Genomic DNA, 18,574 nt, shown 5'->3' on the forward strand with positions numbered 1-18,574 from the left:
GGTGGTACAGGCAGGTCTTAATTTCCAATAGCTCTCAAAGTGATGAACATAAACTTTTCAAAGCATGGAATAAGATTTGATTAAAATCTTTATATACCTGATTTTTTAAAAGAAATGCTTTTAACTGGATGTTTTGACTTTTGGTAGTTCTATCATTGTTTTAAGATTTTAAAATAAAAATTAAACATTTTATATTGAAAATAAATAGATGAACTTTTTGATCCAGACCTGTGATTAATCCAGTGTGCGTCTCTCCCACAAAAGCAAGGATAAATTTCTCATAATTTCCATGCTTCTGCTTAATTTATCCTGTTCCTGAATGGTTCTGATGATATGAACTTTTCTTCCATTTCTGCTAGGATCAAAGTGGCCTTGTTTATGATCTGCACAACTGTAATTGTCCAATCATTGCAAATTAATCTAATATTTCACCTATTAGAGAATTTGCTTCTACTTTTGTGGCTTGTATCATGGTAACATCCTGTTGCCCTTCTCCCCACTACACACTTGAGTTGTCATGGAGATGAGACTAAGCAGTACCTATCTCAGAAGTCCAAGTTAAAAATGTTACTAACATCTCTCATCGCCATAGCAACTCAAGGGCTATACTGCTGCAAGTACCATCTATCTGATACTTTCTAAGAAGAGTGAATCTGCTGACTACAAAACTATAGCTGTCCTTCAAGGCTACTAAAATAGCTGGGAAATCAGTTACTCAATAATTTTTGCCTTTTTCCCCACTTTCTCTTTGGTGGAGATATGGAAACACAGAGAGGTTATTATAAATATAAAGGTATTTGCTACCTATTGTTAAATGGACAAAAATGAAAGTTAAGTATATTTAAAAATCACCATATTTCAGTCATTCCATCAACAAGTAATGGTCTAGTTTATGGCTTTGGTGACAGACTTCTGTCCAAAGACCTGTTTGGCTGAGTAAGTTGAGATTCCTCACTAATAAGTAGTCAGCTTGTAATGTTTTTGTTTCATTATCACAATATGTGAAAGTAAGGAAAAAAAAATACAAAATGGTCCCTAATCCTGTGGTTCTCCTCTTTCCCCCCCTCCTATCATAGTACAGAGTAGCAAAATAGAAGAAACAGAAACAAAACTGTTTTTAGAGGATAGATGAATTCATTGGACTTGTAAATATTTGTTCAAAGGGCAATGAGTGGGCAGGAGCAATAATTTGAGAATAATTTCTTATAAAAAGAAGATTACTTCATACTGTCAAGAGACCTCAACTTATCTGGTTCAATGAACAAAGGCAATTAGAAAGATATATTGTAGTAACTGCTCTTTTCCAAAATCAGTTATAAAAAAAATCAAATATCTAGAAGTATTTAGAAAATATTTAGAAAATATTCACACTGTGTGTACTCACTTGTATTTTAATTGCAATAGTTCATGACTCTTATATTTTGCTTGTTATATATCATAGTACCAGAAGGGATTGTTGAAAACCTGACTTATGAACCTCTTTCTTCAACTTCAATAAATGTCAGCTGGTTCCCACCATCTCAGCCAAACGGTCTAGTCTTCTACTATGTTTCACTGAGCTTGCAAGGAAACCCACGTAGAACAAGACCACCTCTGAAAACTTATGAGAGAAGCCTGGTTTTTGACAATCTGAAAAAATACACTGATTATATATTCAAAGTCACGCCAGCAACAGAAAAGGGATTCTCTGACTTGTACACAGCCCAACTCCACATCAAAACTGAAGAAGATGGTAGGCTTAGGATAATTATTTTGTTTATCAAGGCTCTGTTTTGTTTGAAATCTTTTTATGTCATTTTCTTGTAGGACAATCCTTTTACTTTGTATTTTTTTGTTTGCTTCTAAATATTAGACTCTAAAAATAATTATAATTTAATTTTTCTATAGCTTTTATTGTAAGATGCTAGATTCTTTGTTAATAATAAACACTCAGTTTCCATTTGTTACTAAAGTCCAATTATTTAACAATGATAATTCAACTTCATTTTGTTTTCTATTCTTTTTTTTTCTTTTATAGTCCCAGACTCTTCACCAGTAATCAACACTTTTAAAAACCTTTCTTCTACCTCAGTTTTTATATCCTGGGATCCCCCAGTACAGCCAAATGGTGCTATAATAAGTTATGATTTAACTTTAGATGGACCAAATGAAAGCTATTCTTTTACTACCTCTGAAAACTCTGTCACACTGGACGAGCTCTCACCATTTACATTATATAGCTTTTTTGCTGCCGCAAGAACCATAAAAGGACTTGGTCCTTCTTCTACACTCTTTTTTTACACAGATGAGGCAGGTAAGAGCTCATCATAATAATGCCTTCTCTCTGCTTTCAGGACCTTTATTCTAGAAACAAGAAGAGCAAGGAAAATTAATGCATATTTGACAGTCTTTTTGAAACAGGATCACAACTACAGAGCTGCTTTTCTGATCTCCTCTAATAATGAAGTGCCAGGACTAAAAGTTGGGTTTTAATCTACTTTGGAAACTCTTGGCTTGCTTTTTGCCAAGACATAAGCAGTTGTGGTATTTGTTTTGTTTCAATCTTTTTCAAATTAAAACACATTTGTGCTATAAATCTCTATGGATTCATGCCCTGGCCAAATAAAACTAGAGTATGATTTTTATGTTGTTAAGTTCTTTAAATATAAATCATTTAATGTCTTTTCCCACAGCCCCATTAGCACCACCGCAGAATTTAAGCATAATCAATTGCACTTCTGATTCAGTGTGGCTAACATGGAACCCAAGTCCTCTTCCAAGTGGTGTTATTAAAGTCTATAATATTAAAATTCATGAGAATGGAACAGATTCTATATTTTATCAGGTAGGCTTATTTTATTTTAGTACCTTTGAAATACTATTTGAGTTTCATAAGGGCATTATTGTGTTTTATTTAAACCTTAGATCTCCCTGAGTGCCTAGCACAGTGCTCTGTATATAGTAGGTACATAATAAATGTTTTTAAAGCAGAATTTAAAATATAAAGTAGTGGAAAAAGCCTTCTTTGATTTCTTTAATTTCACCAGCCCATTTATTATCTTCCTCCCCTACCTTAAACAAAAAGAAAAAAGTTTTTTTTGTTATTTAAAATTGAGAAAGGGGAATATGTGTGACTTAGTTTCTATTTGATATTGACCTAGGCATTGGATAGACTATAATGTAGATTGGTATAATCTTGAATCACTGAGAGGTTTCAGGCTTATTTTTAAGGGGTGGGGGGTGTTACCATTTATTTTGAATTTTTAAAAATATATTACATATAATATGTAATATGACAATAATATTATTCCTGTGATTTGTTATAAATATATAATAAATTGTGATTAATATGCTTATAAAAAAACAAGTTCTCATACTATGTCCAAAATCTCTCATTCTTTTCCCACTTCCTTTGTCTCCCTCCCAGATAGAAGGCAGGAAGTATGATATAGGTTATATATATATTATCATATTAACACATATTTCCCTGGTCATCATGTTGTGAAACAAGCCCTATATTGTTTACATTAGACTTTTATTAATGTTTAATTTACTCAATTTTGGGAAACATTTCAGTGCATTTTTTGCTCACTTGTTTAAAACTGAATGTTATCTTAATCTATTTTTTCAAGTAGGAGTTGCATGTGGCTCTTTTTTTTCTCCTTTAAAAGTGGCATGATAATGCCTTCTATTTCTAAAGTACTGTAAAGCCTTCTAATTGGTATTTGGATTTTAAATATTCTCTTTATCTAAACATCAACCCAATTTCAATTCTAGATTTTTAAAAATCGAGAGTATTATGAAACATGCATGTATTACTGTCAGACAGTGTCTTGAATACATTAAAATGATTAACATTTTTAATTAGGAAAAAAAATTCATGCCGTTCATATTCATCTTTCCTTAAGAAATATCTCCTCATCTTTTTTTTTTACAAGAAAAATAAAACACTGGAATGTTTGTTTAATTACATCAAGAGTAGTGAGAACAATCTGTTACAAATATTTTATTCACTTCTGCAGGGCATTACAATTTATTACTGATGACAAATCACTTTAATAACACTATTAGCTTGCAAAGTGAATAGAAATAATCAAAAAGAGTAGTTAAAAGTCTATTATCAGCAACAGGGACTTTCTTTCTGAAACCAAGATATTGCTATAGAATCTGATAGGCTGGGTGGAATTTGAATTACATTACTCAATAAATGCGGAATCTGTTTCCCAGAAGTGTGAAATTAGATTAATGACACTAAGCCTCTGGCTCTCTCTTTTTCCCCTGTCTAATCTTAATTTTCTTCCATGTCTTTTATATGTGTCTGCTTTTACTAAGGTTTTTCTCTCTAAGCTACAGCAAGAATAATAGGAAATGGATAGCAGAAGGGAGAGAAAGTATTAGGTTTTAGGGTAGTCATATTGCGAGATAGAACTTCATATACATGGAATTCCCATGTGCTTTAATGCTTACCCGGGGAATGGAAATACATCTCAGTTCTTGAAGGCTTTGTCAGAAAATTAGAAGCTGCTCGGCATCAACATAGGAAGTATTAGATTCAGTTAAAATATGATTTCTGCTACTTACTCTCATTGGGTCCTCAGTTTCTTCATCCATACAATTTTATGGTTGTACCAAATGCTCTTTAGTCTTGCTCAAAATATACAAGGGAACACTTACAATATGGGTTTGGTGAATGATTTGTCTGTGGGACTTGTCACCAAAGGCTTCACTACCCGATGCTGATTTTTTAGAGATGTAGGATGATTTTGAGTATTTCCTTTTCTTTAATGGCTTTAAGCCACTCATCCTTCTAATTTTACAGTGACAGTGATGGAGTGGTAGAAAAAGGAGTCCACAACACTAAGAATCACTCAATTCTTAGAACGATCCATAAATACGATGGGTCTAAAAATAAAATTGAACTGTAGGTTATCGTAACATTAACTGCTGTCCAATGACCAGCGAGGTAATGAACTGCTGGAGAGACTTCAGTCTATCCAAATTGACATTGTTGCTATAGATATAACTAGAAGACACAAAGACATCACCAATAAATGAAAAGACCTCTAGGTAAACAAAATGACTGTATTATGCACACAATCAACATTGCAAGGAAGACTTGGACATTTTGGTTTTCATGGCTCATAAGGAGTATGAGCATTAGGACCGACAAATAACTAACTTGGCCATTGAGAGTTGCTGTAGGTGGTAAAGTGGATAGGGTGCTGGACCTGGAGTCAGGAAAATCTGAGTTCAAATTTGACCTCAGGTACTTGCTAGCTGGGTGACTCTTGGCAAATAACTTAGTGTCTGATTATCTCAGTTTCTTCATCAGTTAAATGGGGATTACAAAATGCTTTGCCAGCTCTAAAGTGCTGTGCAAATTCTAGCTATTATTTGTGCAGAAAATCCAGAGGAAGAAAAATCCCAGCGAGAAGTTGGTAGAATAAGCCAGCTAGGTGGCACAGTGGATAGTGTCTTGGGTCTGGAGTTAAATCTGGCCTCACACATTTCCTCAGCTGGGCATGTCACCTAACCCTTATTGCTCAGCCTTATTGCTCACCCCTTACCCTTCTATCTTAGAGTTGTTACTAAGACCAAAAATAAGGATTTAAAAAGAAAAAAAAAGAATTTGGTAAGATCTTCTAACAGAAGTCAATATATACTGTAATTTTCTTTCATTCAATTTAAGCCTTCAGTGTGAAGGTAGATACAGTTAAGTAAAAATATATATTGGAAAATACAAAATGATATCAAAAATAAATTAATCCAGAAGTTAGATGTTCATTCATTAGAAGCCTCTTGCCTGTCTATGATGGACACTTTCTTAAAAGTAGGATTAGAAAGTATTGAACTGAATGAGTGATGAACAGTGTAGAGAGAAGGGGAGGGAGAAATAGAGAGATAGAGACAGTGAGACAAAGAGCGAGAGTGAAACAGGATCAGACAGAGGCAATGACACAGAGACAGAAAGAAAGACAGTTGCAGAGAGACAGAGACAGAGAGAGAGACAGATATACAGAGAGATAGAGACAGAGAGACAGATAGAAAGAGAGATGTGAGACAGACAGAGAGATAGAGACAGATAGACATACACAGAGAGAAACAGAGACACACACAAAGACAGACAGAGAGATAGAGACAGACCAACACAGAGAGAGACAGAGACCGAATCAGAGAGAGACAGAGAGAGGTGAGACAGAGACACACAGAGAAAGGGAGAGAGATAGAAACAAAGGCACAGAGACAGAGAGACAGAAACAGAGACAAAGAGAGAGAATGAGAGAGAGAAAGAGACAGAGAGAGAAACAGAGACACAGATAGAGAGACAGAGAAAGAAAGAGAAACAGAGACACAGAGAGATAATTAGAGAGACAGAGAAAGAAAGAGAGAGAAAGAGACAAAGAGAAACAGAAAGAGACACAGAGAGACAAAGACAGAAATAGAGAGAAACAGAGACAGAGAGACATAGAAGGATAGAGAATGAGAGAGGGAGAGAATGCATGCAGGATATTTTACCAACTGGTTCCAGATGTCACAATCATTTTATTTCATTATCAGCCATCTGTGAATTCATATTATTACCTCTTTAAAGCAAAGGTCAAAAATCAAAATCAAATTATAAGAAAAGATGAAACTCCAAATTGCTGACATTTATATAACACTTTAAGGTTTACAAGATATTTTCATCACAAAACCCAAGTGCAGGTTTTATTATCCCCATTTTAGAGACAAGGAAATATACAGAAAAGAATATCTGTTTCATCTATAAAATGAAGGGGCAGAGGGGAAGAAGCTAGGTGGCTCAGTGGATCAAGAACTAGGTCTAGAGACAACAGATTCTGGGTTTGAATTTGCTTCAACACTTCCTAGCTGTGTGAAGCCTAGTCACAATCCCCATTGCTTAGCCCTTAATGCTCTTCTGCCTTGGAATTAATTGATTCCAATGTGGAAGGTAACTGTTTAAAAAATGAAATAAAATAAAATAAAGTAAAGGGGCTGGAGCTAATATATTAGAGAAGGAAGCAGCAATGGCCCCTAAACTCAAAAAAGGCAGCTGGACTTGACCATATTTATGTAATAGAAGAAAACTGTGCTGGGTGGGGTGTAATTTTGAAAAAATCTCTTGAAACATTTTTTTTTAGCTCAAATGAGGAGATTCCAAAAGAACACATAGCAAGTGGCTGTGGCCTCATCCTTCCAGAGCAAATCTGGCTCCCTCCCTCTATCCCTCAGAGTTGTAGGGCTACCCTCAGAGGATTGGAGTGTCTTTTCTAATACTATTGACTAGAATCCTGACTATTGCTATTTGTGGATCTCTAAGGATTGGCTGATAGATATTTCACAATCTGATCTCCAGAGGGAAAATGTACTCAGGATACACATTTAAATTTAATCTCAATTGTTAACATTGTCTCCATCACTTTCTTCAGCCTAGGTTATCAACAAGCACAATAAAAACTCAAGCCCTTAGGTTAATATTTGCTGATTTCAGAGACAGAAAGGCTGACATTAAAATTTTAACCACATGCTGGGAGCTTCCTTCAGCATATCTTTGTGCCCTCCACCCCCTATTATTAGGTGGCTATGACTAGCAACTCAAATTCTTTTTTTAAAACCCTTCCCTTCCATCTTAGAATCAATACTGTGTATTGGTTCCAAGGCAGAAGAGCTGTAAGGGTGAGGCAGTGAGGTTGCTTGCCCAGGGTCACACAGCTAGGCAGTATCTGAGGCCAGAACCTTCCATCTCTAGGTCTTATGCTCAATCCACTGAGCTACCTAGATGTCCTCCAATTCAATTTCTTTTAATCACTTAGTATCAATTAGCATTTGTTGTTATTCAGTCAATTCAGATTCTGTGACACTATTGGGAGTTTTCTTGGTTGCATTACTGGAGCAGTTTGCCATTTCCTTCTCTAGCTACTTTTACAGATGAGGAAACTGAGGCAAAAGGTTAAGTGATTTGCCCAAGGTCAGCTAGTAAGTATCTGAACCCAGATTTGAATACAGGGAAATGAGTCTTTCTGACTTCAAGCCCAACACCTAGCTGCCCTATTAATTAGCTTTTATAGAGGCATATTTACTTCAAAGATATACTAAGAATAAAATAAATGTATACATAAGATATACATATATTTATTATATATCTTAAATATATAATATATATGTAAATATAAATATAAATAAAAATATGTATATATAAATAAAATAAATATAAAATTATAACCTTCCCAACCTAATTGGGAGACTGGGGATATCTATCTCCTTTCAGTCTCTAGATAAAGTAGGTTCAAATTTAGCTTAGCTACTACAGTGTTGTTCTGACCAAGCTCATTTCCAGATGCCCATGAATGACAGATAAGTCCTTGACTCAGCCACCACTGGACCGTATCCCAATGATCACTAGTCCCTCTTTGGGATGGAATACTGAGCTGGCTACCAAACCTAATTGTTAGGATGCCAGAATGTTGAAACATTCAGAGAACCATTTTCCTTAATCTTTCAAAAGTCACAAGGTCAGTCTCCAAGCCCTTCATTTAAAACGGAGATGAACAAACACAGAGACAAATGATTAAAGTCTGTGTCATGGGGCCATGTTGGTCTCAGAGTGAAGAAGGTCTAAAGTTTCTCTCCTTACCCATTGTTTCTCCAAAGCTTCTCTCTGCAAAAGAATGAAACCAAAAGAAAGCAATGAAGGGCATGATTGAGGCTGTCCAAGGTTTTTTTAAGGCCTTTCTATTCCTGGTTCCATAATTACGAACAACTAAAAAAGCTTCCAATCAGATGGACAATAGTCAATAGTCAATCAACATTAAGCCCCTGCTGTGTTCTAGGCACTGTACTAAGTGCTGGGGGTCCCAAAAAGAGAAAGAAAGAATAAGAAAAGACAATTCTTGTTCCCAAAGAGTTTAAAGTCAAATGGCAGGAGACAACACATTGTTAAGGATAAATTTTAGGGGTTGAGACTGAATATGTTATATTAGTGGTCACCAGGGATTTAAATTCAATCCCAATGAAATACTCAAGTCAGGATGGGATTTATGGTGGTTTATTTACAATAGAAGAAAGAAATTAAGAAGAAGGAAAAGAGGGAAAGGATAGATCTGCTCTGGCATGGCCTAAGCCAAGGGGAGTTCAGAGGCCTCCACCAAGGGGCCTTCCCAGAAAATTGAACCTAGTTGGGCTCCCAGCCAGGAGACCTCCTCCAAGATGAGAGGCCTCCTTGGAGGATAGTACCTTCAGAAGGTCAAGGAAAAGGGGAGTCAGCCTTATCACTCACCAAGTGGCCATCCAGGGGAAATGCCTCACCTAAACCACACTACAGAGTTCTTCCCAGTAAACTCCACTAAACCTCACCTAAACCACACTACAGAGTTCTTCCCAGTAAACTCCACTAATATAATATATATAAACTAATATAGTTTGTTGTTTTTCCCATTAGGGTCATCTCCCTTATTCCCTTATTTAATAAGTTCTAGTAGCTGCCTTTTACTTCTAGAATTAATTATAACCCAATATGAAATTTTCACAATCTGGTCCTTTCCTACCTTTTGATTAATCAATAAACACTTATTAAATAAATAGGAAAAAATTAACAGAGGGAAGACACTGGATTAAAAGGCTTAGGGAAGACCTTCTATATGGGAGATTTTTATCAAACTTAAAGAAAGCTAGAGAGAGGTCAGTAGTCAGGAGAGTGGGAGGGGGAATAGAATCTTCTGGCCATGGTCTTATTGTACCTTACCCCCCATCCATATACTTTATAGTTCAGCCATAGTGACAGGTTTATTAAATCTTACTCATAAAGTTCCATTTCCAGTCCCTCCTCCTGCAGTTCTCTCCTTTTGTGCCTCTGTCTGCTGGAATGTCTGGTTTCCTTCAAGAATCAACCCAAGTGCTCTTCCTTCTTTAGAGAGCCATTCATCATCACCCTACTTGCTTTTGAGTTTCCATACAAGATTACTTCTACTCGCTTTTTAGATGTCTTGAATACACAACTATTTGGGTAGCTGTCCTCCTGGAAGATATTGAGGTTTGCAAGTCAGAGGTCTTTCCTGTGAAGTATCTTCTAATTCCTGATGATTGTGGGAGACTAATGAAGTTCATTACTTCCTCCATCCCCAAAAGGGAGAAACATTTTTATTGGGTAGAGAACAATAAGGAAATGGGACCTTAGCCAAAATTTTCTGGCTTTTCCCCTTATGAGGTTGAGCAGTCACATTCTCTTTGATGGGTTGGGGAGGAACCTTGGAAGCCAGGGACATGATAGTATAGAGAAAGGGCAATTCGGAACCTGGAACCATCCTCTTTGCAGTAAGCATCAGTTTCCATGGTGAGACTAGCTTGGTGATACTCTTCTGTAGGATGGTAGAATACTGTTTCCTTAAGCTACTTCCTACTTTTAATTGTTCCCAGGGAAGCAATCTGTACTGTTTCACTTCTTGCCTCTTACTGCTGAAAAGGGGCTTGGACTATTTAGAGGTATTATCTCTTTGTGTAATGACTTTGAACTCTTGTGATATTGTATAACTTTCTTAAAACTGGAGAATTTTACTATAATTTGTCAGTTCTACGTATTCAAATGCATGCAGGTGATTTGGGAATGAAGGGAGAAAGGGCAGAAGGAAGGTGCTCCAAATTATTGAAGGTTTGCATTACAAAGTAGGATTTCATCAATACAATTCAGCTGGAGGTTGAGAGTAACTCATTTTACAGGAATGAGAATTTGTTTCTTTAACAGAGAAAAAGAACCGTATCTAGTAAAATACTAAAAAATGATAAGCATGATCTCTGGGATACTAGTTTTCCCCTTGTCCAATATTAAAATCCATTTCTATTTTAATTTATCTTATTGTAGTTTTCATTCATATTTCAGTCATGTCCCAACTTTTCATGACCTCATGTGGAGCTTTCTTGGCAAAGATAATGGAGTAGTTTGCCATTTCCTTCTCCAGGTCATTTTATGGATGAAAAAACTGAGGCAAATAAGATTAAGTGACTCACCAAGCATCATACAGCTTGTTAATATCTGAGGCCAGATTGTAATTCAAGAAGATGAGTCTTCCTGAGTCCGGGCCTGGCACTCACTCTATCCACTGTGTCACCTAGCTGTCCTTTATATTAAATAATAAATAAATAATAAAATAATGATATTATTTTAATTAATAACTATTTTATTCAAATAAATATATTGCACATTTCTCTCTCTGTTTTGAAACCATAGATTATAACAAATAATTTTAAACAAAGAAAGGCTAGTTAAAGCATTTCCTTGGTGTTCACTATTTTTCCATCATTTCTTTTTAGATTTGGAGTTAGGAGACCTAGTTTTGAATCCTACTTCTGTTACTTACTACCTGTGTTGCACTAGGCAAGTTATTTAACCTCTCTGGTCTCAATTTTTCATCTGTAAAATGATGAGGTTTAACTAAATGGCTTCTATCCCTTTGAGCACTTGGTTTATAATCCTTTGATCCTTTCATTGGTTTTTATTTCATTAATTTTTAAATTACTTTTTTAAATTATATGGAAACAATTTTTGGCAGTTTTCTGATATTTTGCAATTAATATTCTCTCTCCCTACCCTCACTTCCTTAAGTCAGTAAATAGTCTGATATAGTTTATAAGAACATCATCATGCAATACATATTTCCTTATTCTGCATGTTGTGACTGAAGACATATCACATATATAATAAAAAAATCTTATGAAGGAAATAAAGTGAAAGATGCCATGCTTTGATCTGTGATCAGTTTCCAGGAGTTCTTTCTTTGATTTTGATTAGCATTTTTCTCTCATGAAACCTTTGGTGTTATTTTATAATCTTGTCTTGCAGATAATAGTTTAGTCCTTCACAGTAGACCAATGTACAGTGTTTCTGTTACCATATATAGTGTTTTCCTCGTTCTGCTCACTTCACTTTGCATCAGTTCATATAAGTCCAGGTTTTTCTGAATTTATCTTGTTCATCATTTCTTATGGTCCAATTGTTTTCCATTATAACATATACCACAGCTTGTTCAGCCATTCCCCATTAGATGGAATCCCTTCAGTTTCCATTCTTTGCCACTACAAAAAGAACTGCTAAAATATTTTTGTACAAGCAGGTCTTTTTCTAGTGGTATTGATGGGTCAAAAAGTATGTATAATTTCATGCTTCTTTGTATGTGATTCCATATTACTCTCCATCATCATTTCCACCAACAGAACATTAGTGTCTAATTTTTCCACATCCTTTCCAACATTTGCCACTTTCATTTTTTTTATTATTATTCATTTTAATAGGTGTGACGTGGCATCTCAGAGTTGCTTTAATTTGTATTTCTCTAATCAATATTGATTTGGAGCATTTCCTCATATGATTACAGATAGTTTTAATTTTTTTATCTGAGAACTTATTATTCATATCCTTTGACCATTTATCATTTGAGAAATGCTTTGTATTCTTATAAATTTGGTTCACTTCAGTTCTCTATATATTTGAGAAATGAGGCCTTTGTCAGAGACAGTTGCTATAAATTTTTCTCCCCAATTTGTTTTTTCTCTTCTAATTTTGGTCACATTGGTTTTGTTTGTACAGAAGCTTTTTATTTAATATAATCAAAATTATACACTTCAATTTTTGAAATGTTCCCTTTGTTTGATCACAAATTGTTTCCTTATCCATAAGTCAGACAGGTAAACTTTTCCCTGCATAATTTGTTTAAGGTGTACCCCTTTATTTCTAGGTTGGTGCTCCATTTTGACTTTATCTTGGTGTCTGGTGTGAGATGTTGGTCTATGCCTAATTTCTGCCATATTACTTTGCAGTTTTCTCAGCAGTTTTTTTTTCAAATAAAGAGTTCTTTTCCAAATAACTTGGATATTTGGGTTTATCAAGCACTAAGTTACTATGGCTATTAACCAATGTGAGTTGATAGGTTAACATATCTCACTGATCCACTTCTCTTAGCCAGTACCAAATTTGTTTTGATGATTAGCATTTTGTAGAATGATTTGAAATTTGGTATTGATAGACTGCCTTCCTTCATATATTTTTTTCACCAGTTTCCTTGAATTCTTGACCTTTTATTCTTCCAGATGAATTTTGGTAAGTTTTTTCCTAGTTCCAGAAACTATTTTTTGGTAGTTTGATTAGTATGGCACTGAACAGATAAATTACTTTAATTAGGACTATCATTTTTATTATATTGGCTCAGTCTATCCATGAGCAATTAGTAATTTTTTCCAATTATTTAGGGTTGACTATTTATGTAAAAAGTGTTTTTCAATTGTATTCATATAGTTGTTGGTTTTGTTTTGATAAGTAAACTGAATATTTTATATTGTTTATAGTTATTTTAAGTGGCTTTCATTGACTTTTAAATTTATTCTTTTACCTTCTTAATTTCCAAGATAGCCAGTATAAATCTTCTTTCCTTCATCAATAGCATATTTTCAGCTTTCTTTTTTCTCTCCCAAATTTTAGTTTGTTGTTATTATCTTTTATCTCCTTTTATTTTGTTCATCCCAATCCATCCAACACTTGGTTTCAGCATTTTCTTCTTTTTTCCAATTTTTTTCAAATTTTTCATGTTTTCAAGTTCCATTTATATGAAGCAAAATATTTCCAGAACCAGCTCAGATGTCATTTTCATCTAAATCAATTAATTTGACTCATTGGCACAAAGGACTCACCAAAGATCAGGATTACCAAATACTCTAATTTTTCTGGTGTATAGAAAGACTTTGCTTAATTGGCTAAAATTTTTGTTCAGAATAATTATTGGAAATATTTAACTGCCATTCCTATAGGCCACAGTTTGTATATCATTGATTTTCTGACAATACCTTTTCTTGCATTCTGCAATCTTGAAAAATTTGGGCTAGGTCCCCCATAGGATTGTCCTCTGTACCATAAAGTAAAGGATCAGGCTCTTTATTTGATTCTCCCTGGATCTTCACACCCCATCCAAGAGCTTTAGGAAAAATCACTTAAATTTAGATTTGAATCAGGGGTAGAGTTTCCTCAAAAAGTAGAGAGTTGAAAGGTAATCAGTATACTCTGAAAATTAAGAGGAGGACAGAAGTTTACCTTCTTCACTCAAAAGAAATGCTTAATATAGAAGATTTAGAAACATTTATGAGAGACAAATAAGCAACAGTAATTTATAACTACTGTTACACATTCCACCAGGAGGTCAAGACTGCCCTATCAAAACATGAAGCAGTTCATTGAATTGTTGAATTAGCATTTCAAATGTCAACTTGATTTTTCACTGTCCAAACAATTTATATCCTCTGAATACTCCGACCAGCTCTTGCTGGTGATCATCTTTTCCAAGGTTAGAGGTGCTGCATATTACTGTAGGCAATCAGCTTCAGCAATGGGACCCAGGGACATAAGACCTTTTGGATTCATAAGGTTTCCTCTAAGACTGGACATATCTATCTAAACATCACTATTTAGTCAGCTAAGCTCTGGGATGGAAGACAAAACTGAAAAAGCCTTGGGCTAAGTCTATGTAGTATTATGTGTCATCACCAAACAGGAAGACCAGCTACTCCACTAAAAAGTGGAGAGGGGAGGGAGGGAAGAAAGTGAGAGAGAGAGAGAGAGAGAGAGAGAGAGAGAGAGAGAGAGAGAGAGAGAGAGATTTTTCTTTGAAAATGTTCTACCCCATCTGCTATAAATTTAGCTTCTGTAAATCTCAGTTTTGTAACTTAAAAATAATGCAGTTTGCTGATATTAGCTTCAAAGTCAATATATATTGTAGTATGACTTGTGAGGTAAACAAATGAGGAAATAGGAAGGAGGGGGTACCTTACAAACGAGTTAATGATGATAAGAAATAAAAAAGCAAAAATAAAAAAAAAAGATTCATTAATCTCCAGTAGTTCTTACTTTTAGGCAGAAAATAAGTTCATGCAAAGTCTGAAAAAATGCATAAATCTGAAATAGAATTTTAAAAAAAAATCACAGCTTGGGTATAAATGATTAAACTCTCACCACTGTTGAAAAAAGTTGCTATATTTCTGTAATAATTTGTTGTGGGGAATTTAATAATTTAAAGAAAAAGACTACCAAAAAAAATTCTTCTAATTGAAAGTGTGCACAATGCTATCTGGCAATGCTCAAAGTAGGTACATGAAGTGATCTTTGGGTCTGGGCTGCCCCATAGACCTATTACTTAGATCCCTTCATTGACCTGTCTTTTATCTCTAGGTTCAATGTCATCCTAAAGCTTTTAGTCCTCTTTTATTTGTAAGACAGGATCTTTCCTTTTATGAATGTAACAAAAAACCAACAATCCTTTCCTTGAGCCTTTGGGGCTCATTCATTAATAGACTTCAAGATAAAATAATAGGTGTCACATGCTAACCAGTTAGACCTTAAGAAATCCAATTAAGATGCAATCCTAGTCTCATAACAAATATTAGTTAGTCTAAATGTTCCCTTAATATGAAAAGGAAAGCCAAAGGTCATTTCAGCTTTGGATCCCTCTCAACCTTTTTCTTTCTTCATAGCTTCTCCTCTAGGTATTATCTTTTGTCCTCCTTACCTAAGGCACCGAATTCCCTCTCTCTTATCATAACTTACCTGTCATATTTAGCATTCTTCCTCATTGAGCTATTTTTCAAGTATAGGTCTTTTCTTAATTGAAATGTAAATTCTTTGAGGACAAAGATTTTTTCTTATTCATTTTTGTACTCCCCACAACAACCAACACAATGTCTTGCACATAGTATGACCATAGTAAATATTTATTGACTGAATAAAAACATTTAGGGCAAAAATTTCATGAAACATATTATTGATCACATGGTTCTATGAGAATATGATTAGGGTTTTGATGTTAAAAGATCACTCTATTGCAGATATTAATGATATGGAAATAGGTTTTGAACAATGATATATGTATCATCCTGTGGAATTTCTTATCTGCTCCTGGAGATGGGAGGCAGAGGGGAGGGAAAGAACATGAATCATATAATCATGGAACAATATTTTAAATAAATAAAATTAAATTTAAAAATCACATGAATATCTGCTGTGTTATTAATGATTGGTAAAAGAATACATTTTCACGGTGAGACTTTACTTTGGGGACAAGCTAAAATAATTGATATGTCAGACAAATAATAATTTCTGAAGCCCTTAAAAATATTCCATGTAAGAGGTTTGTAAATTCCTTGAAGACAGAGGTTGTCTTTTGCTTTTTTTTTTTAATCCCTAGAATATCCTCTGGTATACAGGGGGTGCTTAATAAAAGTTTATTGATTGATTGTTTGACTTACTCTTCTACTAGTATACAGGATATTAAAAAAAGCCCTTTTTGGTAAAGATATTTTATTTTACCAATTACATGTAATAGCACATTTTCACATAAGTTTTCAGAAGTTATATATTCCAAATTGTCTCCCTCCTTCTTTTTCCTCACCCCTTCTAGAACTGTCAGGTGATTTGAACTAGGTCATATCTGTATCATCATGAAAAATATATATCTATAAACAATAAGATTTAAAATTCTCTCACCTCTAGATACTTGGACAATTATCTTTACTCTTTGAGAAAAGTCTCTGTAGTGAACCACTCCTTGAGGAGGCAAAATAGGGTGTTTATCTTGTTTTATTGTTTGTTTGTTTTTCCTTTGTCTCTCTAGTGTAATACATTGCTGTAGTAGGATGTTTAATAAATAATTTCAGGATTTATTTGGTTCTATTAATATCACAAGCATTTAGTAATAATCAGATCTCTATTTGTAGATCAATGGATGGGAAAAAAGTAAGAAAATGTTACTCCTGACCTACTTATAAATTTCATCTCCATGAACATTTTTCCATCACTTGCTAAGGTCTAGAAAATCAACAAGAGAATAAGTCAAGCACTGCTTGGTAGGGTTTGCCAATTTCCAAGATAGAAATGGCTTATAATGAAATGCAGAACAATCAACTCTGACGGCTTTTATGAGCTCGCACTAGCACATCACTGGATTTATCTTTTTTCAAGTACTTTTGGCCACTTTTTTTGTGTTTTCTCTCTAATGTCCACTCTTGGCAAATAATGACTGCTAAGTAAATGTCTAGATATAAGTATCAAACGTATCATGAATTGTAGAGTAAATAATGATAATGGAAGACAGAGAAGGCAAATATTCCTATTCCTTTTTGAGATTAGATATAGGTGGTAAAGACAAATCAAATTTAGGGAAGCTAGTGTTTGCCAGAATCATTTCTTTCCTATAGCTTGAAGAAGAAACACACAGAAACAGTGAGTCCAAAATATCCAACTCTTACCTCTTAATGAAAGTTTTTTCTGATTTTAAAACACTGAACTTTTGAATTATATGTTTAATTTTATTTATTTTATTTATTTATTTATTTATTATATTTATTTAATATTATTTAATTTGTAGATAAGCTTCCTAGAGCACATATGAAGTTTATTTCCATAGTAAACACTTATTAAGCAGTAGACTTTTATTTTTTCTTCTCAGAATATTTCAGGTTTTCAAACAGAAGCTAAAATCATTGGATTGGAACCAATCACTGCCTATTCAGTTAGTGTATCAGCATTTACAAGAGTCGGAAATGGCAACCATTTTAGTAATATTGTACTATTCATGACGCAAGAATCAGGTTAGACACAATTTCTGAACCTACAGATGTTTTATTTTATTTTAACCCATTTTCTTTCTTCAGCTGGTATGACAAAGCATCTATATTCTCTAGTCTGTTGAGAGTTTTAGCACTTCAAGATAAGTCAGCTCTTGTTGGATGTTAGAAATAACTTTTATTCTCCCTTTTGAAATGAGATGGTTAAAATTAGGAATTTGTTTAGGAACAAAGTTAGCTACTAGATCACTTTGGAAGTAGTTAAATCATAGAATCAGTAAAGGCTGCTAGATGAGAAAGAAAGGAAGTCATTCTAGCAGTCATTTTTAATAATCTGAATTATTTAAAAATAGCAGCATATGCATATGCCCTTTTAGGGTGGGGGGACAAAGAGAAGGGGTTGTCTTAAATGATGATGTTTGAAAAAAATTCCATAATTTATGTTAGCATTCCAGTTTTCCATTTCTTACCAGTTGCTACATTCAGAAAGAACTATAGAACTCAGTTTATTTAATTTATCATTTGTCTGTTACATCATGGTTTTCTACATGAATCAAGATGGGTTGAGATGCCTTTCATCTATGCCCTGTCTAGAAGTGACTTGAGATATGTTAGGGGGGGTTTAAACCCTTATCTTCTGCCTAGTATCAACTCTAAGACAGAAGAGTGGCAGGGTCTAGCCAATTGGGGTGAAGTGACTTGCCCAGGGTCATATAGCTAGGAAGTGTCTAAGGCCAAATTTGGACCCAGGTCCTCCCAAATTCAGGCCTGGCACTCATCCACTGTGCTGGATAAAGCTGCCCCAAGATATATACTTGAGCTTCTTCCAATTGAACCAAGGGTTTTAGAGGCATTTACTGTCACCTATAATCATATCAAGCAAATGGACCCCAAACCTGAGAATGTACTGAAAGTTTTTTTCCATTACAGTGTGTTCTAACCATAACCTAAGTATTGTATATGGAGACTGAAGTATAATGTAATGTGATCACCCTTCTTCTTT

The 18,574-nt window shown here is 34.4% G+C and overlaps 1 protein-coding gene across 1 annotated transcript in view; it reads left to right on the forward strand.

The window, feature by feature from the left end:
• The window catches only part of PTPRQ (protein tyrosine phosphatase receptor type Q), a 336,616-nt gene that overhangs the window by 168,953 nt on the left and 149,089 nt on the right, over positions 1 to 18,574 (forward strand). The window contains 4 exon segments of the mRNA XM_056798554.1: positions 1,442 to 1,732; positions 2,018 to 2,293; positions 2,673 to 2,824; positions 17,454 to 17,595. Of these exon segments, the coding sequence (XP_056654532.1) occupies positions 1,442 to 1,732; positions 2,018 to 2,293; positions 2,673 to 2,824; positions 17,454 to 17,595 (861 nt within the window).

The sequence above is a fragment of the Monodelphis domestica genome, chromosome 5 (genome assembly GCF_027887165.1).
Source record: "Monodelphis domestica isolate mMonDom1 chromosome 5, mMonDom1.pri, whole genome shotgun sequence".
In the NCBI taxonomy this organism is placed as follows: Eukaryota; Metazoa; Chordata; class Mammalia; order Didelphimorphia; family Didelphidae; genus Monodelphis; species Monodelphis domestica.